The sequence below is a fragment of the Manacus candei genome, unplaced genomic scaffold (assembly GCF_025592945.1).
Source record: "Manacus candei isolate 608988 ecotype Guabito, Panama unplaced genomic scaffold, ASM2559294v1 h1tg000013l, whole genome shotgun sequence".
Classification (NCBI taxonomy): domain Eukaryota; kingdom Metazoa; phylum Chordata; class Aves; order Passeriformes; family Pipridae; genus Manacus; species Manacus candei.
In genome coordinates, this window is record NW_026138061.1 from 9,982,132 (window position 1) to 10,008,444 (window position 26,313).

At 39.6% G+C, this 26,313-nt stretch overlaps 1 protein-coding gene and 1 long non-coding RNA gene across 7 annotated transcripts in view; one reads left to right on the forward strand and one right to left on the reverse strand.

Moving 5' to 3' along the window:
- FAM135B (family with sequence similarity 135 member B) overlaps positions 1-26,313 on the reverse strand; it is a 250,483-nt gene that overhangs the window by 116,133 nt on the left and 108,037 nt on the right. For 4 of the 6 annotated variants that reach the window (XR_007902926.1, XM_051778451.1, XM_051778450.1 and 1 more), the window contains exon 1: positions 1,466-2,374. Coding sequence is in view for 5 of the 6 variants with exons in the window: in XM_051778451.1 (XP_051634411.1) it covers positions 1,466-1,625 (160 nt within the window). In the remaining variant the exon portion in view is untranslated. Of the gene's footprint in view, positions 1-1,465; positions 2,375-26,313 lie in introns of those variants that run through there. The other 2 variants (XM_051778447.1, XM_051778448.1) reach the window with 1 other exon arrangement.
- LOC127466994 (uncharacterized) lies at positions 5,571-8,094 on the forward strand. Its single transcript, XR_007902928.1, has 3 exons — positions 5,571-5,982; positions 7,050-7,118; positions 7,853-8,094. It is a non-coding gene; the product is annotated as an uncharacterized LOC127466994 (long non-coding RNA).

The window sequence follows — 26,313 nt, forward strand, 5'->3', positions numbered from 1 at the left end:
ACAGATTTTACTACATAAATTTACATAATCATTTTCAAAATATATTTTCAGTTCTCACAGATCCTATGAACCCAATAAGGGAAAGATTAAAAATATTTCCTTTACACCAAACTCACGAATGTCAGTTATTTTATATTCTTGTTGGTGAGGCAGGAGTTTATTCACAGTTTTATAACACACTTGTTTCTTTGCAATGCTACTTTAGTAGGGGTGTCTTATTGAAACATGCACAACAATTTAATTAGTCCTGTACCAGCTTTTCATACTGAGAGAGGTCAGTGGTATGAAAAAAAAAAACAACAGTATGGCCTGTGTGCCTTTAAGTTCATTCCCATTAAATGATGCTCTCTTGCAGATCTATGAAATCAATTAGGGAGTACTTGCAAAGATAGCCAAGGAGAAACTGTTTAAATCCTTAATAGTTTAAATACCCCTTGTCTCGATGTCAGCCCTATAAAGCTATTAGAGCCCAGTCTGGATTGCATTAGCACTACAAAAGTCAACTGCTAATCCTGTAACTGCACTGCCTGCCTTGTCTTTCTCCTGCCCCTGCATCTGCATGAATTGTTCCTTGAAGAGGTGAAAGAACCCTCAGTATTGGCCTGACACTGAAGATGTATGGGGGAGAAGAAAATACTGTTCTTTTAAAAAAGTAAATATAGTAAATATTTGAGTTTTTTTCTTAAATAGTACAGCCATCCCTGGTACAACGGGGAGTAGTTTGCCTTTTTTGTTGTTTGTTGTTGAGTGTTTTTTACCCCAAGAAAGTAAAACTCTGTCTGTCCTCATACTGAGAATATTTAATTAGTTTAGGACTACTTATGCCAGAAACAACTGTAATTTGAGGGCATTTCTGGAGAACTTCAGGTGGCTCTGGATATGCCAAAGGAAAATTACACTGGAATATCAAGAACAATATTTTTCTTTCTTCCTTGATGATTTTTCACAACAAGATGTTTTTCCAAACCTAGACTAAATATATAAATTATACATTCATTGATTTTGCAAAGAAATTTCTTTATTCAGATTTTGAATTTGGGATTTTTTTTTTCATGTGATTTATTTTCAGATTTTGGTTTAACTTTTTCTATTTTATACAGATAAAACTTGTCTAATAATTTTGGTTTTTATTTAAAGGAGACTTCCAAATTGAACAATACACCTTTTTCCTTAAAAAAAAAGAGAACCTTAAATACATAAAAGAATATTAAACTGGAAAATTGTCAGTAAGGAACCATGTATAAAAGAGATGCTTGCAGATAAGATAGTGAGAATTTCCTCTGCTTTTCTGACAGACACAAGCCCAAACCTCAGCCCAAACCCACACCAGAACAGAGAGATGAACAACTACGGAACATTAGGGAAATCCAGGCTTGGATCCAAATCCAGGCTCACCTGTTCCCCCCACACACTCCTCCATCTAATCCACGTACAATCATGTCACCTTCCTCTAGGATCTGCTCACCTGTCTGTCCTCCAATCGTAGCAAACAGCCTGTGGGGAATTCTGGATGGGATCTTCAGTCCAGCTCTTATCTGGTAATACCTGGGGAAGAAGAATGAAAAATTACATGCTGTTAGAGAAGTGACCACTTGATCCAACCTAAGTCTGGGAATCCTGGGCATCCATTCTCAAAAACGCTTAAGAAAACGGACATGCTCAGGAATACTGGATCTTTTATTCTACCTTTTAACTTTAACTAAAGCAGTTTTAATCTGGCCCCTCCTATTTTACAGCAGGCAGAGTGGACACTGTGTGACTAATGAGGAAAGGTTGTGAAAAGCTCCTCCTGTGTGGCCTCCTGTAGGGAAAAGAGACATTGAGAAACATCTATGATAAAAAGCAGTGAGATCAGACAAGGAGGGAAAAAAAATGAATACAAAAAAAAAAAAAAAGAAAAGAGAGGAAACTTCTGTGGAAAGAACAAAAGTGCTAATCTCTCATCTGGGAATATTTAAATTATGCATAGTGGTTATCATTCTACTGTTCCATGTTGAGGCTACCCCATCAAGAAAATGTTAGCATTAATCATTTGCCCAGAGAGCGTGTGGAGTCTTCATAACTGGAAATATTCAAGAATTGTCTGGGATGACACTGCTCAAGCAGTGTTGGACCAGATGACCCACAGTTGTCCCTTCCAACAATACCCATTCTGTGATGTTGTGAATCATATTTAAGCCAGTTGTATTCTTGTTGTTTGCTATCCCATAGCAGATAGATGTGTTAGATGAAGAAAGACAGGAAAGACAGAAAAAGTCAGTGATTTCACTGGTTTAAATTACCCATAGAATCACAGAGTCTCCTGAGTTGGAGGGGACTCACAAGGATCATCAAGCCCAAGTGCTGGCCCTGCACAGGATAACCCAAGAATCAGATTCTGGTAGGCTTGGTGCTGTGACCAATTCCCTGGGGAGCCTGTTCCAGTGCCCAAAATATGAGCTGAAGTCTAAACAGAGAAAAGAACTCATCCCAGTCTTCTCTCATCACCACTTCCATGGAAGAAGGATAAGAGGCAGTGTACAGTACATTGTACACAGTACCTTGTAGCTCAGGATACCTTCACCTGTTTGCAGATCTCCCACTGACCTGCTGTAACACCATGTTGGTGTCAATCTCCCGTTCTCTGCATTTTCCCTTCTTTGGTTTCTTTGTTTATAAATCTGTCATATCTCACAAGCATTTGCAGATGTTTTTGGACTGATTTTTTTCAAGCCTCTAAATACAAAAATAAAGGTTAAATTTTGACTTGTAAAGGTCTACCAAGCAACTAAACACGTTACGACACTTAGCAGAATTATTTCCTTGGAAGAGTGTATCCGTATGTGGAAATGAACAGTTAAAACTGGCTAAGAGAAAGAGTGAGGGAATTGGGATTGTTCAGCCTGGAAAAGAGAAGGCTTCATGGTGACCTAATTGGGGTCTTTCAGTACCTGAAGGAACCTAGAAGAAAGATGGAGAGAGACTATTTACAAGAGCGTGTAAGGACAGGAAAAGGGGGAATGGCTTCAAACTGAGAATAGGTTTAGATTAGATATTAGAAAGAAATTCTTTACTGTGAGGGTGGTGAGGCACTGGAACAGGTTGCCCAAAGAAGCTGTGGCTGACCCATCCCTAGAAGTGTCCAAGGTCATGTTGGATGGGGCTCTGAGCAACCTGGTCTAGTGGAAGGTGTCGCTGTCCGTGACAGGAGGATTGGAACTAGGTGATCTTTAAGGTTCCTTCTTACCCAAACCATTCTACCTCTAAGAAAACACCGAGTTTTCTATGAACTCCTGTATGAACAACAGCTCATACAGGTTACACTTACCAACAAAATCTTTGCTAAGGGCTCAATAGTGGATAAACTAGATCTGTCTCTGCTAAATTAAAAGGTGAAGAAAGGAGAGGGGAAAAACCAAAACAGTAAAACGCCACTCCAGAGGCAGTTGTGCCATGGTCCTTCACAGATTAAAGCCCGCATTACTCTGCCTGGCAGGTCCTTGCCAACTTGGCACAACCTTTGGCATTTTTAGGTACCTGTTTTAGTTAAGAACTTGCACATGAAAACTCTCCATTTACATTTTAGTTTTCAGAAAAGAAAATAAAAGCAGCTCAGGTTCTAAATGCACACAGTATCTAGTTAAATGTAACATCAACCAAATCTAAGCTGCCTGATCTTTTTATCCCTTATGCTGTCCTTAAGTATGCAGGAGTTTTTAACCGACAGCATTGCTCGTGATTTCTTCTAGAACAAATATAAGAATTATGCTTTAAGATTCTTTGAATTTTCATTACAGTTTTTTGCAATAAAATTTTTTAACTGACAAAAGTACCCTATTTGGACAACTCATAAAGACTAATAACTTCCAAATGCACATTAACGTAACAGGACATTCCTCAGAACGTGCCCATTCCAATATACCTATTCTAAATAATAACCTCCTATAACTGTTTGGCCACATTTTTTAGATTTTTGCTATTTAAGACTGTGGTGGGTTATCCTTGACTAACAGCCAAATTCCCAACCACATGCTCTCTCACTCCCCTTCATCAACAAAATAGTGGGAGAAAATAGACTGAAAAATAGGATGGGGCAGATCACTTACCAGTTACTCTCACATGCAAAACTGATTCAACTTGGGGGAAAATAATTTAATTTATTCACAATTGAGTAGTAAGAAACAACCCAAACATTAAAATTACATCTTCTTCCACCCCACCCCCTTGTCCCCAGGCTCCCCTCATCCCACGCAGCTCAGGGGGATTGGGATGGGAGTTACTGTCAGTCCATAACAGCATGTCTCATCTGCTCTATCTTCTTCATACACTCCCTACTCCAAAGTGGATGCTTCCACAGGCTGCATTTCCTTCAGGGATTATCCAGCTGGCTACCTACTACCACACTATAATAATGTCAGCCTTCCCTCATCAGGTGTCTCATGTCCAGAAGCATCTCAGCAGCCCTAAATACTTCCATTAGGAAACTGATTTCCAGTGGCTTGGCTGGTGTTTCAGATTAAGCCACCTAAATCTGGGGAGACTACCCATAGGTGTCTTAGGTGACAGTTTCATATAATGGAATCATAGAATCATGGAATGGTTTGGGTTGGAAGGGACCTTAGAAACCATCTTGTTCCAACCTTCCTGCTGAGGGCAGAAACACCTTTCACTAGACCATGTTGCTCAGGGCCCCATCCAACCTGGCCTTAAACACTTCCAGGGATGGGGCAGCCACAACCTTTCTGGGCAATGATGACGAGGCAGCCAAAACTCTCAGCAGACTTAGAGACATTCAGATCCTAAGAGGATAGTGGGCAGAACTTTGCTTCACTCATTGTCCAGATTAAAACTGCTGAATACAGTACTGCCTTGGATATCAAAGACACATGAAGATACCTCAGTACTGGTGACTTCATAACAAGGTTAGTTCCAACCTTCATTATGCCCTTTGCAAAATGGACTAGGTGTAAGGACATAGAGGAGATGGGTCTTCATCTTATTTTAACCGTTCCCTGTTCATCCCCTAAATTTTCATAAATTCATTTGAATGTCAGAGATATTCTAAAAGTCATAAAAAGGCGTCTTTCTGTGTACACACCAAATTTAACTGCTCAGAACAAAAACGGAATAGAAAAGTCATAGAAACCTAAGGAACTCTCAGTCGAATGTCAAACTATAAGTTAAAGGTCCAGATGTAAAGAGAATCTGGAGACTAGTAAGGTCTGCAATATTAAGGATTGCCGCCAAAAATGACACTCATATTTTATAGGTAGCCAAACGTTTTAATTCTTAATTAAAGAAATGACACTAGTCAGTCATTAATAAATGATTTATTGTTGGTTGTTTGGCATCTGATCCAAAACGTCTGGCCTTGATATTGCAATGGCATAAAATAATTCTGATATAAATCATCATGGAATTAGATACCGTCTTCCTTAAGAAACACTTTAGAGAATGGTCCCATCCCCAAAAGACACAAGAGGCTTCTAAATATCCTGTTGTTGGTTCAACTGTGCATAAGAGTGCATTGCAAAGACTTGTGTCTCAAGGTAGTGACACTGGTGGTCAGCTGGATTAATGGTAGAGAAAGACAGTGATGTAGAGGACTTCAGATCAAAGCCTTAATAAACCTGAAGACATCTTCATTTGATTTTCACCAGACTTCTTGTTTTCCAGTTAACATAAAACTCATTACCAGTTTTTTGGTTATTGGTTGTCGTGGGGTTTTTTTCTTATTTTTAAGCCACATGTCAATATTTAAATCATTAAGCAGGTAAATATTACCCATTTCTCCTCTGAGCATTTGAAGGCAGGGAGAAATTACCAAACAGTGACTTTATAAATAAAAAAAATCAAAAAACAAAAGTTCTTGCTCTCACGCTGTGAAGCTGGATGTTACTTCATAATAACTTATGCATTGTGAGGAGGGTTTTGCTGATCAAAATACAGGCCACTGCAAGATGCAGAGTCCTATATGATGTCTTCAGCAGTAAACACAGACAGGTACCTCCACTTCCCCATCCTACTGTCCTACATACCTCTGAGTTGTGTCAGTATGAGTGAAAGTGAGACCAAGATATAAAACAAAGCCATGTTAATGTGAGTGTAAATAACAAAAAAAGCACTCTTAAGATCTAGTTACTGAGAGATGTCTCCGCTCAAATTAAGGTGCAAATGAGACCTTATGATCATAAGTCAATAATATGGATTTTACTTAACAATGAGTGTGAGGTAGAGAGATAGAAAGAAATGAGAAGGGAGAGAGATATCAAGCAGAAGATAGTCACTTCCTGTGGACCTAGCAGCATCCCAGCCTTCACCCTGGACTTCTCATTATTCTCTCACAACTTTTTTAACCTCCCCCTAGGTCTGAGATAACACCTGGACAACAGTACCACCTTTACCTCATCTCAAGCTCCTGCTGTGGCTTAAGTTACAGTCCAAGTTCGAGGTATCCACAGAGACATATCTGGGGGGGCTTTGGCTGTTGCTGATGGTTGCAGATGGCATCTGTCCCATAACTTGGGGTGATCTTTTTTTGACCAGTGATACGTGTATGAGCAGTTGCTTCTTTACACAGTTTGCCACAGGGAGAATTTTCCTCTGGATGCATTACCCGGGATGTGCTGACCAGATCTCAGCTATGCCAGGTCTGGAATCAGCACCATCCCATTACTCCATTCTGTTCTTATCTCACGGTAAAGTCCTGTGGTGATGGTGTTTGAGATGGGCAACTGTGCTCTTTAAGTCCTACAAAGACTTTGTCAGTGCCTCTACAAAAAAAATTATACTGTTGAATGGTTGAATAATATGCTCAGTCCCTGGTAAGGGACAGGACAGGGAGGAATGGCTTCAGTCTGAAAGATATTAGATTTAGATTAGATATTAGGAACAAATTCTTTACTGCGAAGGTGGTGAGGCACTGAAACAGGTTGCCCAGAGTAGCTGTGTATGCCCTATCCCTGGAAGTGTTCAAGGTCAGGTCCTCCACCACAAATGTCTAGGAAAGGACTGTCTGATAGTGATATGGAGATATTGCCTCCAAAAATAACAAGCTGTTTTGCTTCTAGAACCTTGGTAGAAGCGACATGTGAACTGGACACTTACAGACTTACAGCAAATCCAAGAAATACATAAAGGTACAGAAGGGCTGCTGATGAGAAGAAGCTAAACAGTCATTTTGCAAAGGGGGTGGACATGTCTCCTTGAGTGTGGCCTCAGAAATATATGAGGCTTTAGGGTAGATTTTAAGGAAAAGAATAATTAGGAAATAAATTAGAAACTGCAGTACAATTCCTGTTTTGCTGCAATTAAGCTGAGTCTGGCTCATTAGAGTTAGACTAGGCAGTACCTCTATTTGAGCAAACAGCTGGTTTGTAGTGTTTGGGGTTTTTTTTTCCTTTTTAATGGCAAGAGCAGTGCAGAAAAGCTTATTTGGACTTCAGTAAAGTAGGGACAGCATGGAAAATTGCCAGCTAATGTGGAACAGGCACTGTGAAGGGAAGATCGGGAAACAGAAAGTTGATTTTAGGAACTAAAGGAACTTGGTAAGTTAACTTAGCAAAACACTGAACTATCAGATCCCCTCTCCATCTAAAACCATGGGAGGAAAAATGTCAGGAACAAAAAAGAAGGCTGAGGTACAAAAAAGTGCACCTTTGGCACAAGAACAACCACAAGAACATCCAAACTGGCCATGAATAAATCCAGTTTAGACATAATAAGCTGTAGCTGGCAAAGGAGCAAGACTGTAAAAAAACAAAACCGAAAAACACCTCCTAATAAAAGCAGGAATGAAAAAGCCAATTTGTTTTTAGGGGAGGTCTGTAAATTTCCAAATGATTTATAGGACATGGATCCTTCTTATTTGCAGGACAATGCTATGTATGCAGGTAGAGCATATTACTCCAAGTCCCTTCTCTCTTACAAGACAAACTGCATGGGTCACCCGAGTAGCAATGAATTTGCCATCCCCACCTTAATGGCTATTTGTGAATTGCTCATCTTTAAAATTAAATAATTTGAATAGCCTCTTTGTTTTCCTGTGCCTGGACACATATTAAGCCCATATTAAGCCCTGATGACCTGTCCTGACTCACCCAGAATGCTGACATAGCCCCCTTGGGAGCCTGACTCCACTGACACACGTGCTGGGTGACACTGGCTCCCCTTGCCTCCTCCTTCAGGAGGCAGACCTGCTGATACCTTTCAGTCTCTTGACACCGAGGGAGGTGCTCAGACCTCCTCTCCTAATGTCAGGATAAGAAAATGTTTTAGCTACAGATAACTCATCATGTCATCTCTAGTGATCTAACCATACCACAGGGCAGTACCTAATTCTAGAGGATTTACATAAAAACCAACAGAGAGATGGGTCAAGAGAGCAGGGTGGTACCAGCCCTGTTCCTGACACTTGGGATTCCATCTTTCCCTTCCTTCCTGCTCTCGGATTAATATCAGAGTATCTCAGCTCTCATCTAGTCCTGCAAGTTGCTGCCTACTTGTCTTTCTTCACCATTGACTGGCAATGAAGTCAGGTAACACCCTGGTTAGGAAGGGTTGACTAGTTTGAGAGAAGCAATTTGTAATATAATATTGATGTATCATGCCACCAAACCAGATCACTTCCACCAGGAGCCCTGACAGACCAGACTGCTCCTCCTTGATCCTTCCTAAAGAATGGAAATCAAAACCATTGGCTCAGTAACAGTATCATAGGAGCCAGCCAAGTTCAGAGCTGAATAGCTTTCCTCCTGCTTTGAATTATACCCAAACAGCTCCAAGCCTTAAAATTTCATCCTTAGCTAGGCCACACTCAAATAAACAACCCTTAAGCTAATACATACTACAAACAAACGAGCTATGTGCTGAGCCTGATCAGTCAGCCTGGAGTTTCTCCTGCTCCTCAGACCAGTGTTGGAGTTGCCCTCCAGCAACTCCAATCAGCAAAACTTCTCCACTGAATTACTACTTCCAGGGAGCCAAGTGTTGCAGAACACTTGGAAGTCAGTGACCTGACAGGCAAGGAAAAAGACAGATTTCTTCATGAAAACAGCATGAGAAGAAACCTCAAATCTCAATGCAAAACTTAACTTCATGGACCATAAGAAAAGTTTGAACTCAGGGTTTTCAGATAGAAAAAAACATGTTCCCCCCTCTGGAAACATTAGGAGAGCTTTCTGTCCTGTACTGATGTTCCCCAGAAGAGGATTGCCAAGTGTGTTATCATCTGAGAGCTGCCTGCTGCATATTTCAGAAGTTTACACAGGACAGAAGAAACCTCTCTGACCATCCAGGCTGATTCCCAGAAAAATATAGTAACTGATAATCTGCCAAACACACTATTATTTCCCATATAAACACTGGGGGCCAAAACTTCAAAACCAAAAGCTTTCCATGCAGTTAGCTTCCTGCTGGAAAAGTGAAAAGTGAAAAGCTGTCAGGTGAAGTATCTGTCTTGGAGGTATAGGAAGAAAGCCACAATAAAAGGAGGTAAATAGACCCTTGTTTATTTCTCCTTTCCCTTCAGTAAAAAAAATCAGAGGTGTAGCCATGCAAAATTCTGCAAGTTTGCATAAAAAAATAGAGAATTTTCCTTGCTTGTGGTGATAATGCTTGAGGTTACATATCTAAGAGTCAATAATATTTCACAGATCCATAAAATGCATGAGTCACACAGAAGTGCATTGTATGAATCCATCTCTATTTTGTATATAAATGTTTTGGTGGGTTTTTTGGCTATTCAAATAGGACAGCATGGGAGAAGGTGATAATTTTACACCTAAGATAGAAAACAGGCAAACAAATCAGACTATGGGGGAAAATTATTACACTGCTATACAAGCCAGCACAATGTGCAATACCATGTGCCTGAGTAAGTCCCACAATATGACCACGAAATGTGTCATTTACATCTACAAATGCTGATACAGATATTTTCTCAATTAAATATTATTTCAAGAAGCCTTTTTGACGCCACTCTACCTCAGGGTCCTGCCAGGCTCTAGAATAGCCCAGAAAAAAAGGACTGAATGTGTGACACAGGAGCTACCAGCAGGCAACACGTCGTTACTCACAGCAGCCATCACCATTCCCACCGTCAGAAATTTCTTCCCACCTTCTTGGCAGTAGGAAGGAAACCTCGGACAGCCCAGGGAATCTCACACTCCCTCTGGAAGCTATTAGAGGTAGAAGTGGAAGGCTTTCCTCAGCCCTCAGTGCTGAGTCTCACACAAATATTGCACAAGATGATAGGTCTATCTGGCAGCTTCCCCTGCGATGTCAGAGCTGTTGTGACAGCAGGTTACTCAAACACGGCTGTGGTACTCAGGTCCAGATTCCACAGCCATTTGTCACATCAAATTTCTATGATTCTCACTCCAGTTTTAATCTCAGGTTCTTTAACTTTTGATGAAGGTAGGTCTAAAATTAATAGTGCGAGGAGAGCCATCCACATCCTTCCCCACAGACGTTGTGTCTCTCGGTAAAAGACAGTGGTTCTACTGAAAGCAAACTTCTCACCTACAAGGGGGCTGCATCTTGCAGACACAGATAAGAGGAAACTGTTTAGTTCTACATGTATGGCAACCTCTTTTTTTTTTCCTTTTTTTTTAAACTTATGACAGAAAATCTTATTTTAAAAAACAGATGCTATCTAGTTTTGCAGGCCTGAGAAGTACTTGATGTGATTCCTTCTCACCCAAGCAACCAGCACACAAGGGTTATCTGCATCTTCTGAGGGTGCTCAGCACATCCCAGGATCAATCACAGATAGTTATGTCCTGAGTATAGGATTTAGGGCTAGAAGCTCTCAAGAGCTGAGTGCTCTGGGTACAACACGAAAAAGATATAAACAGCTCCTGGGAAATGAGCTCTAATGTTCACAGGAGCACTCCCGTATTTCAGTGCATTGCTGAATGAGAGCCTACCCTTGGCACTTGTTGTTTTGAGGCAAGGCTTTAGTTTGGATCCAGGTAAACCACAGCCTTGATTGTTTTTATACATCTAACTTCTTGTAGTTTCATCAGATCATCTCTCCTCTGTAGAAACTTGCCATAAAAGCTTCAGTCCGTGCAACCCTGTGGCTCTCTGACAATTACACCAACCAGCACTCTTTACATCTCCTTTCATGCTCACCTCAGGGGCTCTTGCTCTCTTGTGCTCACCAAGATAACAGTGCTGTCTATTATTTGGTCTCATATTCATACCATTAAAGCAGTTTGCCCTTTTCTTCCCTTTCAGTCATCATAGTAAAGCAGGGGTGGAGTGGGCAGTAGAATGGTGAACAGAGAGCAAAACGATAGAAATGTGCTTTATTGTTGGAAAAGGGAGACAGTGAAAGGAAAGGGTAGAAAAATTAGGACCCAAATAAGGATATGAGCACTTATATTCTTGTCTCAAAGGCAATAAGAAACCTTGAAAAATAGCTTAATTTATTCTCACAGTCAAGTAGTAACCTTTTCCAACCTGTTCTTATATTATATGAAGAGCGAGAGATGAGAGATTTTGTGCTCTTCTGTCTGAAGCACCTGGAAAAACTTATGCTCTGATTATCTCAGGGAGGTAATTAACCCTTACCTGTTCTGGGTGCAAATAAGAGATGCTAACAGTCATTTAACAGATATAGAATGAGCCGAATAATCCTGAAGATTAATTCAAACTTTTGTATTACATCTTCTTTTTACTAGAATAAGAAAAACATGGTGTCTCATGAGAGTTCTGAAGTGCTTCTGTAATGTTTGTAGAGTGAAATTGACAAACAGATTTGGAGATGTGGTTATTTACACTACATTTTGTTTTGTATCCCACTCCTGGAAACAGGAGAAAAATGAAAATTATAAGCATGAAATGGATCCTCAGAGGCCATTGCTTAAAAGATTGTAAAGATTTTTTCATATCTCAGACTCTTTCAGAAGACTGAAAGCCAAAGTGCCCTTGAAACAAAGATGTAAACTGTTTGGGGAAACAATAAATTTGTCTAATCCCGCACACTAAGGAGAGACTTTACTCACAGCCTGGTAGTTGTCTAATCCCAATTGAATACGAAGCCTGAATATCTTCTAGCCACTGGTCCTGAATGAGATTCCAAAAGAAGGAAGTTTAGGGAAATGAGCAAAGTGGAGATACAGTGCCATCTGACACACAGTGAATCGCGATCCCAGGACAAGTTATGTTACTCAGTCCATCCAGCAGATCCCTAAATTCTGCTGTTAATAAATTGGTCATTTCCTTGAACTCTGACAGCCATTTCCTAAGATATCTAGATGGGTTTCAGAAAGGAATTTGATCCTGCTCTCTTTTGGAGTCCAATTCCTAGAACTCATAACAACTCAATTTTCTCCTGCTAAGGAAAAAGAGATGGAAATGGTCCATTTCTTCTCAAAATGAGGTTCTTAATTCAGACAGACAGATTTATTTATGAGGGTAACTCCGATGAGACATAAACAGAGATTAAGACATGACCGTGTCATATATGTAACAAAAAAACCCCCAAAAACAAAAAAAACCCAAACAAACAAACAAACAAACAAACAAACAAACACAAAAAACCACCAAACCAAACAAAGAAGGCAGCATTTCCTATTCTAACAAACTAAAGATCTCAGTACAAAATCATGAAAAAAACACTCAGCAGCTAGGAAATGTGGACACTCTTCAGTGTCAGATTTGAACATGGAGCAAAAACTACATATTTGTAAATACATCAGTTTTTTGATGTTTCACATGTCCTGTACAACTCCATAAGACAATAAAAAGAAAATGATATGCCACAAAACTTTAATCTCTCTGCTCCTGTTATAATTACCTTCTAGGACTGGAAGTAGAATTTTTAACAAAGGACAAATTAGAGCTTCGGTGTCAAGAAGAAAAGGACCATTCAAGCTTGCCCTCTTAAATGAAAAAATAGGATGTAGAACATGGAGAACAACTGCATAGAAACCAAGACTTAGCTAAGTAATTATTGGAGCTTGTATATCTAAGCAAGCAAATTCCAGTCCTTGAAAAACAGTGGCAACTGATGGTAAGTGATAAAAAGGAAAATTTAATGGGATACAATAAATCAAGGAACTGGAAGAACAGTTAAAACAAAAGTAACATCAAAGACTTCCGAATGTGCACAGAATATAAGGTAGAATTTTTACATGCAGAAATAAAATAGAAGATGGATGAAAACAGTGAGTTTTTATTAGAAAAGGAACAAAACCTTCAAGAATTTACAGCCTGTGACAAAGAAATAAAGAAACTTGTAGCATAGATGCAAGAACTGGAGAACAGAGCTACTGAAGTCCTAGAGACTGCAAGCTAGTTGGAACAACAGCTACAAAGAATTAAGAAAGCGGTAAGATAATTAAAAGAATATGAAGAAAGATTACAACAACAGTACAATAACCTGATTCAGATGTCTGCTTTACAGTTTAAATCAGATGATACAATGCATGGCTACCTAAAGAAGGCAGCTCTGATTGAGTGCTAAAGGAACTGTTAGAGGCAGAACAGGAAGCACTTGTGACACAAGAGAGATTGCAGCCTCATTAGACCAATTAGAACAATATAGAGATAATCTGATCAGTAAAAATAAGGAGATACTATAGCTGAAGTGGCAGTTAGAGATGCAGGAAGAGCACGGGACTTGCACCATCACTCAACTTTGGCCAGTGAAGGTGAACCTGGGTGCTGTGAGTTGACCTGGGTCAGCTGTCAGCTCTCTCAGTCCCCATGCCACAACAGAACAATAAAATAAAAAATAGCTCTTGGCTTGACATAAAGACTAGAAGAACACTTACCAGTCACCATCACAGGCAAAACAGATGCAGTTTGGAGAAAATTAATTTATTGACATAGAGTAAGTAAAAGTAAAAGTAGAGTAGGATGCTGATAAATAAAAATAAACCACTTTCCCCGCATCCATTTCTTTTCCCAAGGCTCAGCCAGCCACACTCTTTGATCCCCGACTTCTCTCCCTGCCTTTTTCCCAATCTCAACCTTACTCCTTCATTCCCAGCTCCTCCACCTCCTTGCCCCTTGAATCATATGTGTCCAGTAGGTGCAGCCCTGGCCTCTCCCCGCAGAGCCCTCCCTGCAGTCCCTGCTTCCAGTGCCTGCACAGGGACACCAACTACCCTTGATTATAGTGACCCTTCAGCTTTCCTTTTCCCATAAGTATTGTTTCAAGGTATAAATCTAGAAACTGAGCAGTTGAATGAGTAGATAAAGAGAGTCCAGACTGTCAGACACAGGAGCATTTCTCCCACACCAGGACTGGGGACAACCAAATCAGTGCACCCTAAGCAAGTCATCCTTCTCCCTTTCTTCTCATTATCTTTATTTTTACTTTCTGCATTACATTTTATTTCCTAATCTTTCTCAGGAAATGGGTCATCTCTGTTTCCACCCACTCACTCCACACAAATAAAACTAATTGCTAAATGTGGGATCTTACCAAAATTCACCTATTTTTCTCACTGAAGTGTTGGCAGCACTGAAGGGACATTTCCCCCTCTTCCAAGAAAGATGAATACTCTCTGATGAAAGTACATGCAGTGCTGGCACAAGGCTGACAGCTCTGGAGATGGAAATCCCATTTTCTTTAGAATGGAATCAGCACTAACAACTACATCACAACCTCCTCACAATGTTTTTGTCAATATGAGTCCTCACTCCTTTACAGAAAATCTATACAGAGAGGGGAAAAGAATTTTCATTCCCAATTGTATCATGAATCTGTCCCCTCTGCTAAAGCTATGACCTCATTTTTTAGCTAATCGTAAAAATATTAATATTAATAATATAAGAATTCACACAAACCTTGTGTTTCAAAAGTTTTCTCCCAGGAGAAATTATTCACAGAAGGCAAAATAGAACCAGAGTAGTACTGAACAACACAGCAGTAGAGACAAATGATGTGTCCACTTGAGCTGCCACTGAATTCTGGAAATGGAAAGAGTTTGTAGTCACAGAATCAGAGAATAGCCTAGTGTGGAAAGGACCTCAAAAGATCATCTTATTCAACCTTTCGTGGGAATGGGAGCTAAGATGAGATCATCTAGCAGCTTGTCCAGTCAGATCTAGAAAACCTCCAGGGATGGGGACTCTACCATGACCCTGAGGAGGTTGTTCCAGTGAATGATTGTTCTCACTGTAAAAACTTTCTCTCTTATAAAGGAATGAAACCTCTTCTGGTGTAAGTTGTACGCATTGCCTTCTCCATGTGCTCCTTATGAATAGACAATCTGTCCTCTTTGTAGCCACCCTTTAAGTATTGGAATACAATGATGAGATACTACATGAGCCTTCCCTTCTCCAGGGAAAAGAGACCTCCAGTGAGAAGAGATTTCCTTCCATCATTCTTCAGAGGTCAGGTCAAGGCAATCTTTTGGACCTTCTCCAGCCTGTGTCTTTCTTGGACAGTGATGACCAGAACTGGACACAACACTCCAGCTGTACCTGAAAGGCACTGTGTGGGGTAGATCACATTTCTACGGGCAATGTCCCTGCAGATGCAGCCCAGGATCCAATTTGCCTTTGTTGCTGCAGGAGGGCACTGCTGACTCCTGTGTAGCTGGTTGTCCACCAGGAGCCCCAAGTCCTTTTAAGCAAGGCTGTCACCAGACACACAGGTCCCAGCCTGTACTGGGCCCTTTGTTATGTCATCCCAGGGACAGGACCTTGCACTTGCCTTTTTAAGACTTCATACAGCTGCTGTTGCCCACAGTTCAAAACTGCTCAAGTCTCTCTGTAGGATGTCTCTCCCATCTGACATGTCCATCTCACCACCAACTTGGGGTCAACCAGTAAACCTGGTGAGGGTGCTGTCAATGTAATTATTCAGGTCATTGATGGAGATGTTCAACAGAGTAGGGCCCAGTATTGATCCCTGGGGGACCTCACCTGTAACAAGTTGCCATCCTGAATAGAAACCATTGATCACCACCCTCCGAGTGTAGCATATTAGCCAGTTTCCTACACATCTCAGAGATCATCTCCAGTCTGTGCCTTGCCAGTTTGACTAGGAGAGGGCTATAGGAAACTGTGTTGAACTGTCTGTTGAATTTCAGTATCACATCTGCTCAGTTAAGGTTTGTGCAAACTCCTTAAAGAGGAGAGAGTGCTGCTACACTTTTCTCTGTTCAGCAAGGTACAGTTTCCTCTCATGTTTTTTTATCTTTGCTGTGCTTATCCATCTGGTTTTGTTTTCATTCCTGCTGAGGCTGTTCCTGTTTTAATTGAATAAAAATATGAATTGGATCTCAAATCAGCATTTTTACTAAGCATTAGTAGAAATAAGAATAAAAAACGAGGCCAGTGGCAACAGGACTGTATCAAAATTAGTGTGGCCAACAGGACCAGGGCAGTGATTGTCCCTCTGTACTTGGCACTGGTCAGGCCAGACCTTGAGTCCTGTTTTGGGCCTCTCATGACCACAAAGACACTGAGGGAATGGAGCGTGTCCAGAGAAGGGCAACAGAGCTGTGTAAGGATTTGGAGAGTAAGTCATAGGAGGAGTGGTTGAGGGAGCTGGGGGTGTTTATCCTAGAGAAAAGCAATCAGGCTCAGGGGAGACCTTATTGCTCTCCACAACTACCTGAAAGGAGGTTGTAGCCAGGTGGGGGGTAGCCTCTTCTCCCCAGAAATGTGATGGGACAAGAGGAAATAGCCTCAAGCTGCACCAGGGGAGGTTCAGGTTGGACATTAGGAAGAGTTTCTTCACAGAAAAGGTGGTTAAGCATTGGAATGGGCTGCCCAGGGAAGTGGTGTAGTTACCATCACTGGAAGGGAATAAGAAACAACTGGATGTGGCACTGAGTGCTTTGGTCTGTTTGACAAGGTGGTGTGTGGTCAAAGGTAGGACTCCATGGTCTTGGAGGTCTTTTCAAACCCCAATGATTCTATAAGTGAATTCACTGTGATGGAGTTGCACATGCATGTTTCTCTGACCCTTTATCCTATTTCAGAATACAACAACTCAGCTACACTCATTCCATCTCTTCACTATGCATGAGATAAACGGGACTTGTGAACTTCAGTCTGAAAAGCAAAGCACCTGAATATTTGGCCTGATAACACTAAACACCATCAGACTCGAGTGTCTCTTTGGATCTGGATCGTCATGCCAGCATTTAAGATATTAACGATAGACATGTGAATTCTTTTATCAAACATACAAGAATCTCCAAATGGAGCCAGGTCTGCTTAAACGTCTACCGCAGGCAAGTCTAAAGACAATCTCAAATGGTGCCTCAATCTGTAAACTTTATGTTTCATTATAGTGGAATAAATGTTAATTTAATCTGAATAATAATTCTGGTAATACCTAATATTCAGAATATTCTTTTCATGTCAGCAGCCTCAGAAGAATATGGGTAGACACTGATGAAGTAATTCTATCTTGTTTATTCTTTTTCTTTCAAACCAAATAGATTTGCTGTCTAATTTAGAGAATTAAAGCCTCACTGGCTCCCTTTAACAGTTTTGCTACTATCCTTACTCTTTGCCAGGATTTTCAGTGCCTGAATTCTGTGGATTTTGTACCTTGCTAATTTGGTTAGCAGAGAATCTTGAAAAATATAGGATGCTATCCAATGCCAGGCTAATTTTTTGGTTGGATCATCCTAAAACCACAGCGTCTATCTGCAGGTAGAAAACAGGCTTGATCATCAACTAAGTTCTGCAGAGTTCAGAAGCAGAGCAACAGTTCAGGAAAAATCCAATATTGCTTCCAAAGAGGGAAGCATTAGGAGTTGTGAAGAGGGGCAAATTTTAATGATGTTTTAGTGCCGAGATGATACAATAGAAATTGTTCAGGCTCAAGAAGAGAAGGCTCCAGGAAGACCTCATTGCAGCCTTCCAGTACCTAAAGGGGGCTTATAAAAAAAAAGGGAGAGGGACTTTTTGCATGGACAGATCATGAGAGGACAAGGGATTTTAAAATAAGAGGAGAGTTTTAGATTAGGTTTTATGAAGAAATTTTTTACTCAGAAGGTCATGAGGCACTGGAACAGGTTGCCCAGAGGAGCTATGGATGCCCCATCCCTGGAAGTGTTCAAGACCAGCTTGTATGGGACTTTGAGCAACCTTATCTAGTGGAAGGTGTCTCTGTCCATGGTGGGAGGGTTGGAATTAGAGTGTTTTTAAGGTCCCTTCCAACCCAAACCATTCCATGATTTAGCCTTCTTTCTTTATACAGTGGTTGAACAAGTCAGGGCTGCTTTTATCTGAGAATCTTCACAACCAATCACTTTCCCTGTGCTTTAGTAGGTCTGATACATCAACTTACTTCTCTCCACTGCTTCACAAAGTTTATCTCGTGAGGGGGATGTGTGAGTCCTGGCAATATTTAAACCTTAAATATCCAATACTTTAAACTGGTCAACAAAATATCACAAAAAAAAATTAAAATCCCACAGCTTCCTCAGTGTTTTGGTGGTTTTGTTTGCAGACATCACTCCAGTCACACTATAAATTGACTTTTTGTTTGTTTCAAGACATCATTATAAAGATTTATCACGCATACCAAAACAGGAACAAGAGATTACTAAGCAACAGTTCATTTTTCAGTTGCATTTTATTTGTAATACCTTTTATTGGCAGATGTTATCCCCCCAAATGAATGAATGTTCTGCAGTAACAAAGTAGACGTGGATTGATGGGAGAAATTGATCTGCAATTGTTAATGCACTTTTGCTGCAGCAAGCACATTAAGTAATTAAAGTGCTAAAAAAGATCTTCCCATCCAGACACACAATATACTGAACTCCATTAATGCAAGGACAAAAGTCAACTGCTTTTTTCATTGCATCTCAAATGCACCTTGTCTGCAGCACACACACCATATAGTTTGATTACACCCATAGAATTAACCTCTCCAGTTACAAAACCAGTTATTATCTCAAGGAAACTCTAAAGAATGAAGTGTCAAGAAAGAGTAATGATTATGACTTGCAAGCATGAGCCATCTTTAAAGGATCTGATCCAGAGGCAGTATACAGTTTTCCACTCTGAAAATTAGACTTTGAGATGTTTCAAGCTGAATACAAAGATATCTGAAAAATAAAAGTCAGAGTCACTCTGGAACAGACTTTTCCCAGGTACAATTATATTTGCTACTATCACAGCATCAGAGCATTTGTAATTGTACCCTATACATAATCGTCTGAGATATTATTTCTACTCCCATGTTTGCAGATAATGGGTGATGAGCTAAAAGGCTGTTCAAGCCCACGTCAAGTAATTTCCCAAACTCACTGTTCACTTGAACAAATAACAACAGTCATAGATCTTTTATTTCAACTTGGAACATTTACATTAAAATTACAAAAGTGGGATGAAATGTGTGTGCAGTATTGCCAAGAGACAGGATTGCTTCAAATGTAGGACAAGGCAATGAAGCTGAACCACAACAGTGACATAAATTACTAGTGTGGGTTTTTTCTTCATCTAACACTACTGAGGGTTGCTCAGATGTTAGTGATGGGTATCATGTAAAAATCTCATACAGAATAGGATTTTTTAAAAAAGCCTGCCACCTGGGGTGCTTATGTGCATGTTTATGCACATTTGTAACTCAAGAAGGTTACAAAATTTTAGATGTTTAGATAAAGCCAGTTCCATAGAATAATGGACACTTAGTAGTGATCTTGTCACAAACGAGTCGTGATAGCTAAATAAACTAACACAAACATCTACATCTTGGAAAATACAGGGGTTTCACTGTTCTTCCAGCCTAAGTTTTCAAGACTGTTAAGCACTTGGGAAATCAATTAAAACTGTGTGGCATTTTATTAATCAGGTTTCTATAGTCTTCAAAACCACTGACATTAACAGAAGTCTTTCCATCAGCTTGTTTGATGGTGTCTTCTCCGATACAGAGGCTGGAAAGAAATGCGCATCTGTAACTCTCACCTCCAAGAAGCTTTGTTGTGACACCCGATATTAAGCAATGACTTCTAGAGTTTCTAAGCGAGCTTTTGGCTATATCTATGATTTCTATATCCATCCTTCACCTTTCTTTTAAAACCACATTTCCTGGAGTCAGGCAACTAGATAAGAAACTCCTTTACTATTTAAAATTAACCTTTTAATGCCTGTGATTTCTATGAAAGCCATGGAAACTTGTTTCCCAAAGATTCAAAAATAATGAGATATTTATTAGTTTTAAGAAATATTTTAAAAATAATAAATCCAGTTTCCATTCACTTGTTTAACAATTCCTTGTTGGCAATCAGTGCTGAAAGACTGGAAAGAAGGTGCATTCCTTGTAAGGCTTTATTAAAAAAAAAAAAAAAAAAGAAAAAGAAAGGAAAAGGAAAAGAAGGGAAAGGGCAAAAGGAAAGGGAAAGGGAAAGGGAAAGGGAAAGGGAAAGGGAAAGGGAAAGGGAAAGGGAAAGGGAAAAAGGGGAAGAGGAAGGGGAAGGGGAAGGGGAAGGGGAAGGGGAAGGGGAAGGGGAAGGGGAAGGGGAAGGGGAAGGGAAGGGAAGGGGGAGGGGAAGAGGAAGGGGAAGGGAAGGGAACTTCCAAACTGGGCTAAATGTTGTATTTGGTTGACAAAAAATCAAACCTTTGTCCCTTAACATCTACATACTATCTCCTCTAAGGAAAGCAAATACCATCCCAAGTCCAAGTGACATTTACATTACTGCTTTGAAGACTTTCTGAGTGAATTATGTCAGAGAGTAGCTTCAGTTTGACTTAACATGATTTATGTTTACAGAGAGCTACACTTCAGATGTTGCCTGGAGTTCCTAACTCATAGAATTACAGATGGACCCATGTCTACTGCTGGGAATCATTTAGCTGTGTGCATGAGTATGTTGGGGAAATAAGTCAAAGCCCTCAGGCTTGTGAAAGGATTTATGTGTGTGTGCTGCAACATTTTATTACTTAAGAACAAGTGAAGTGACACATTTTTTAAAGTACTGGGATTAACTAGTACAAGGCAGAAACATGGCACCAGCATAGACAAAGAGAGTGCCGGAAATTAGTGAATGAGAAGCTCTGCTAATAAAATAACTATGAGGTGCTTCAAAAAACCACTGTGTTCCTTGTGTGCAATTTTTTAGGGAATCAGAAATGATTCTCCAAATTTTCATGTGAGGGTGATTGTGGTGTTTGTAGCTCTTCTGGCACTTTTCCTCACTAAAGCACTTTGCAAACAGCAACTAATAGAGATGGATGAAGTTATCTGTATTTGGAATGTGTTATCACATTGTTACACACTGTGCATATCCCTTCAGAAAGCATGGCAGATCACCAGCAGCAAATCTTGTCTTTAAATACAGGACAAGCTATTGGGAGAATGGTTACACCTGGTCCCTTCCTACAGTTCTTGGTTGCAAGGGAAAACATAAAATCCTATGATTATACTCAAGCTCTGGAACTTGCTATCCAGAGAGGCTGGAGAATCTTTATCCTTGGAAGTTTTTAACACCTGACTGGACATGGTCCTGAGTGATTTGTTCTGAATTCAACAATTGGTCCCGTTTTAACCCGGTGTTGAGCTGGAGATCACACAAATTCTCTTCTAGCACGAATGATTCCCTGACTCTAGGATGAGTGTGACCATAGTCTTCCTCAGCAAAGAAACATCCCTGTGTAGCTTCTTTCTGCACCCCTCAGTTTCAGCCCATGCAGTGGACACTGTGTTTTAGTGATTTACCATCAGCACCATGGTCTCCAGTAATTCATCTCACTGTTTATCTTATAGCAAAATAGGTTTACTTGGTTATCATTAAAAAGTTATTTTAGCTGAGAAATGCAGTTTGCAAATAAAATTAGGCTCTTCTTCTCATCTGTGTGCAATGCTCCACATCTTAAGTCTTGGTGTCATTGTGTCCGGTTCCTCAACAAATGTGTCACATGCCAGAGGAGCTCAATTTTCAGTGCTGCATTTAATGGCACCCAATTCTAAGAATTTATGGTGTTTGTGTCATCAATTCATTAAGCAGAAAGACTCAGAGAGTAAGAGTTAGATCTTAGTGCATCAATGAAGACCACAGCCACCTCTAGAAGACCTATGAATGAAGAGTAACCACTTATTTTACAAAGTCTATTGGTTCAAGTAGAAATTCACCTCAAAGACATGCATTTAGCCCATTAAATTAATATATTGCTTAGCAAAATTTAAAACTTAGTTAACTTCCTTCTGGGGGATCAAAGCCATTCTGTGACAACTCGATACTTTAAATTTAAGATCTCTGCTTATAGAAATATTTTTATTTTATGAATTGGATTCATAAAAATGGGAAAAGCAGTGCCAAATTACAAATCAAGAGCTTTGAAGAAAATCTTATATTGGTCAATTTTTAGTGTTATAGATGATAGAATGAACTGTCTTCCAGGTTAATGGTTGATGAGCATTAAAAGCTGGCTAAATCCCAAAAGTTTCATTTTACTTTCTTCTCCTTTTATTTTTTACCCATGACTTTAACATCACAGTTTGCATTTGATTTCCTAAGAGAGTGAATCCCATCTGTTTGCACAACATTCCTCTTGGCTATCACTGTCTGTATGATATATTTTAATGTTTGTCTTTCAGGAGCAAGCAGAATGCCTTCTCTGTCTGCATCCTTACCTCTTGATTTATGAATTTTCCTGCTGTGTACAAAGCTTTCCACCTGGCTGCCACAGTATCTGTACCATACTCTTCTCTGTATAAGTATCACCATCTTTTATCTTTGGATCAGAAATCACTTTACAGTATCTACTGATCCTTCAAAACGTCTTTCTTAAGTCCTAGTTGTTTATTTTCTACAGATGGGGAAAACTTGAGACTACTCTAACAAGACCAGGATCAGAAAGAGAGATAGGAATTGAATAAATTGATTCACTAGATTGTACTTAAACATTTTTCCCTTGATGCCCATGACTAAACAGAGGCCAATTTGTTGAATGTTGTGCAGTGTGTACTTTTAAAGAAGTTGTTTTAATGGCCCATTATCATTCCAGTGTTCATGACCAAGAAAAAACAGCTGCAGTTCCGTGTGTGAAGGGTGACTGAAGTGAACACACTCCCTCTAAACATTTGATTCAGTCAGCTCTTGCTGTGCTACATAGGCCCCAGATGGGAGCAGAAGAAGTGGTGTAGCTTGCCCATATGGGTTTGGAAGCGGTAAGATGACATTTGGAGTTCTCATAAGCTCTCATTTCTGGGCTGTCCAACATGTATTTGCTTTAAATAGTCATGTAGTCCAGAATTTTCCCTGTGACACTGCACATGTGTGGATTCAACTCTGTATTAATGATCACTGGGAACTAGATTTTACTAATTCTATGATATTGCCTTTGTTAACCAACCTATTGGGTGAGTTGGAGTTGACTTTTAGCTCAGCTGTTTGTAAGTGACCAATGGACACAGAACAGTTATCTGATGTATTTAGGGACAGGTAAGCCATAATATTGTTTATTTGAAGGAAAAAGGTAATTTCCAGATACAGGAGCACCCAGTTTTCCACTGACTATTCACTTGCCAGCCAGTGGAGTTGTTGAGATGCTGCTCTTTACCTGCAGAACAGTCTCATATCTTAGTCTCCACTGTATTTAGTTTCAATGTTTTATCCCCTACCACTGCCATGGGAGACTCCACCTCTCTTCAGCAGACACAGGGTGCCTGAAAATTAAAGATAGCTATATTAATTAACCATTATTAATGAGAAAACTGTGTTCACCAGCTATCATGGCAATAACTCAGCAGACATGATTCTCCTGAAGTTGGCCATTTGCTACACTTCAGGATGCTGAAATTTAGCTTCCTGCACACCAGCACTCAGGTGCTTTCATAAGTATGGATCTGTGCTAAACTACCTTCTATCTTGTCAGCTCAGTGCAGCAGGTTCTCAGCTATCACTGCATGACCACATAGTCACTGCCTTCTTACTCATGAGGATTTTTTTGCCCTTTTTTTTTTTTTGACAAAGGTATCTGATGCTGCCTTAAAATGAAAGTAATATATTGACTGAATTTTTTTTTTGCATGATGACATATCTGTTCCAAGGGACAACACTTATTATTCTAAAAAGACATCACTTCATCATGCTTATAAAACCCTCTTCCTTTTATTTTCCCCCCTTTTCTTCCTACTTCATTTATATTAAAAAGAATTCATGCATCATAAATGAACTAGGTAAGTATTTTCAAAATGACATAGATTTACAGTCCAAAAGTGATTTGTATTTCATTACAGGTGAGAAGTCTAAAGAAATTCATATTTTTTATGAACAAAGTTACAAGATCTACCTCTGTCCTACAATTTCAAATGATTTTTTAAAAAATATATTCTGACACTATACTTCAAAGATTCCAGGAAATAAGGTCTGAACCTCTGAATACAATATGTATTTTTCAAATATCCATCTGACAAGAAAGGCCTGGTGGACTGCAGAACCCCAGTTTACTGGGGGAAGGAGTTGCTGTATTTTGTCTCTGAAGGAATGAGCTCATGTCTAAGTACATCTTGAAGCCCTGTTGTCCAGCTGGTAGTTAACAGGGATGTTTTGCCACATAAAAGCTTATGATTGTTAAGGCAGAAGATCTTGTTTACAGCAGCTCTGAATTCTATTGATCCTTGGTCTGATCCTTGTAGGGTTTTGCAAACTCTGAGATCACTGATCTTTCCTCCAGGGCAATGTTGCATTCCTTTTAGAAGAAACTCGACTTCATTTTCCCAGTCATTTTTAATCACCACCAGCCCTCACACACATAAACCACCAGTATAAGTGTCAGACACTTACAAATCTCAGTCTGGAGTTGAAAAGACTGATAAGTAGTTGATTCAGACCTGTGATAGGTAACTAATGACTTACCTTGATCCTAGTTTTATAATACATCATTGCCAAAATCCTAGCACTAGCCAGTCACTATTTCACCTTCTTTGTGCCCTCTATTCCCTCACAGACTTCAAATATTACATATCCTGTGAACGCAGTAGTTGTGGGGTTCATTTCTTTCCTTATACAAATAGATTTTGAAAAGCTTTAAGGAAAAAAAAGGTGCAGAAGAATTGCTTCTGACAGAATCAGACAAATCAATTAATTGATCTCTGGCAGTCAGGGATAATTTTATTTCCTACTCTATTAAGGAAAATCAGAATCAGTTAGCTAATTTCACTAGAGAAAATGTCACCAGTTATTAAACAGCACACGATGGAAAGAATTAAGGACGGAAAACTCAAAAATGTTTTCCTTCCAGAAACTGCATTACTTATTACTTAGCCTTTAGAACTCTGGCATCAAACATCATTGCAAATCCTTTGGTTTGACCAAAGAAAAGGTTTTCTTCCCCAGTAGCGTCACCTACAGCATTTAACCTTTGGAGTCTATAAGTATTGACACTTATATTTGTGCTCCGGAAGAAGGTAAATTTAACAGTAACTGACCAAAGTATTATCTGCAACACTTAATTTGCAGACTTTTGCTGTTATATATGTGCCAAATATTTACAAAAAACCAAAACCAACCAAACAAAAAAAAACCCCTGAATTTTGTATCAGTCTCTTTTTTAATAATAACTATTCATACAGGTAAAGAAACATGATTCAAATACCACAAGGTGCAGTTCAAATAGATTAAGGCACTTCCATTTCTCATGGGAAAGGAGAGGTGGCAACTGGCTGTGTATGCACACGGAATTCAAAATAGCATCCATTACAATCAAAAATAGAACAGGATCATTCATTATGGGCAGCCTAACATTTTAAAGCACTTTGACTCTGTGGCCTATGGCCAGCAGATCATGTCCTTAATCAAGTTTGATTATTAACCATCACCTAACAGTTCCAGAAGAGCTGATTCTCCCAGGATTTTCTTGCTAAATCTTGCTGATTTATTCATTCCATTATTTGAATGGAGTGCTCTTCTCAAAAAGTCTCACAGCTGGCACATCCACAGTCTCCCAAAAGGCACTGTCTTTAGAAGGACAGTTAGCCAAGACTAAGTGTTTTGGGAAATATTGCCATTATTTCTGCATCGTTACACAGTTCCAAGCCAGAAAGTTCAACCTTATGTCAGTCGGGGATACAGGAGCAGGACTATTCTGTATTTGTGGAGATACACAATCGGGTTTTTATTATGATTTTTCTTTTTGTTTTTGTACCAAAATATTAAGGGAAAAACTAGGTGACATACATCATCATTAATATTATTCATTGTTGTTCATGCTTTTGAGGTTAAAAAACACGTTAGGTTCTCACCAAAATTAAGATGAATTTCAACTTTGCTGCTATTCTGATGGACAGCACTTCATGAATCACCTTTCTGACCTTCAGCAGAACAGAATGATACTGACTCAATTTACAAGGCAGTCAAAGAAGGAATAAAAACTAGTTAAATAGAAAATACACATCAT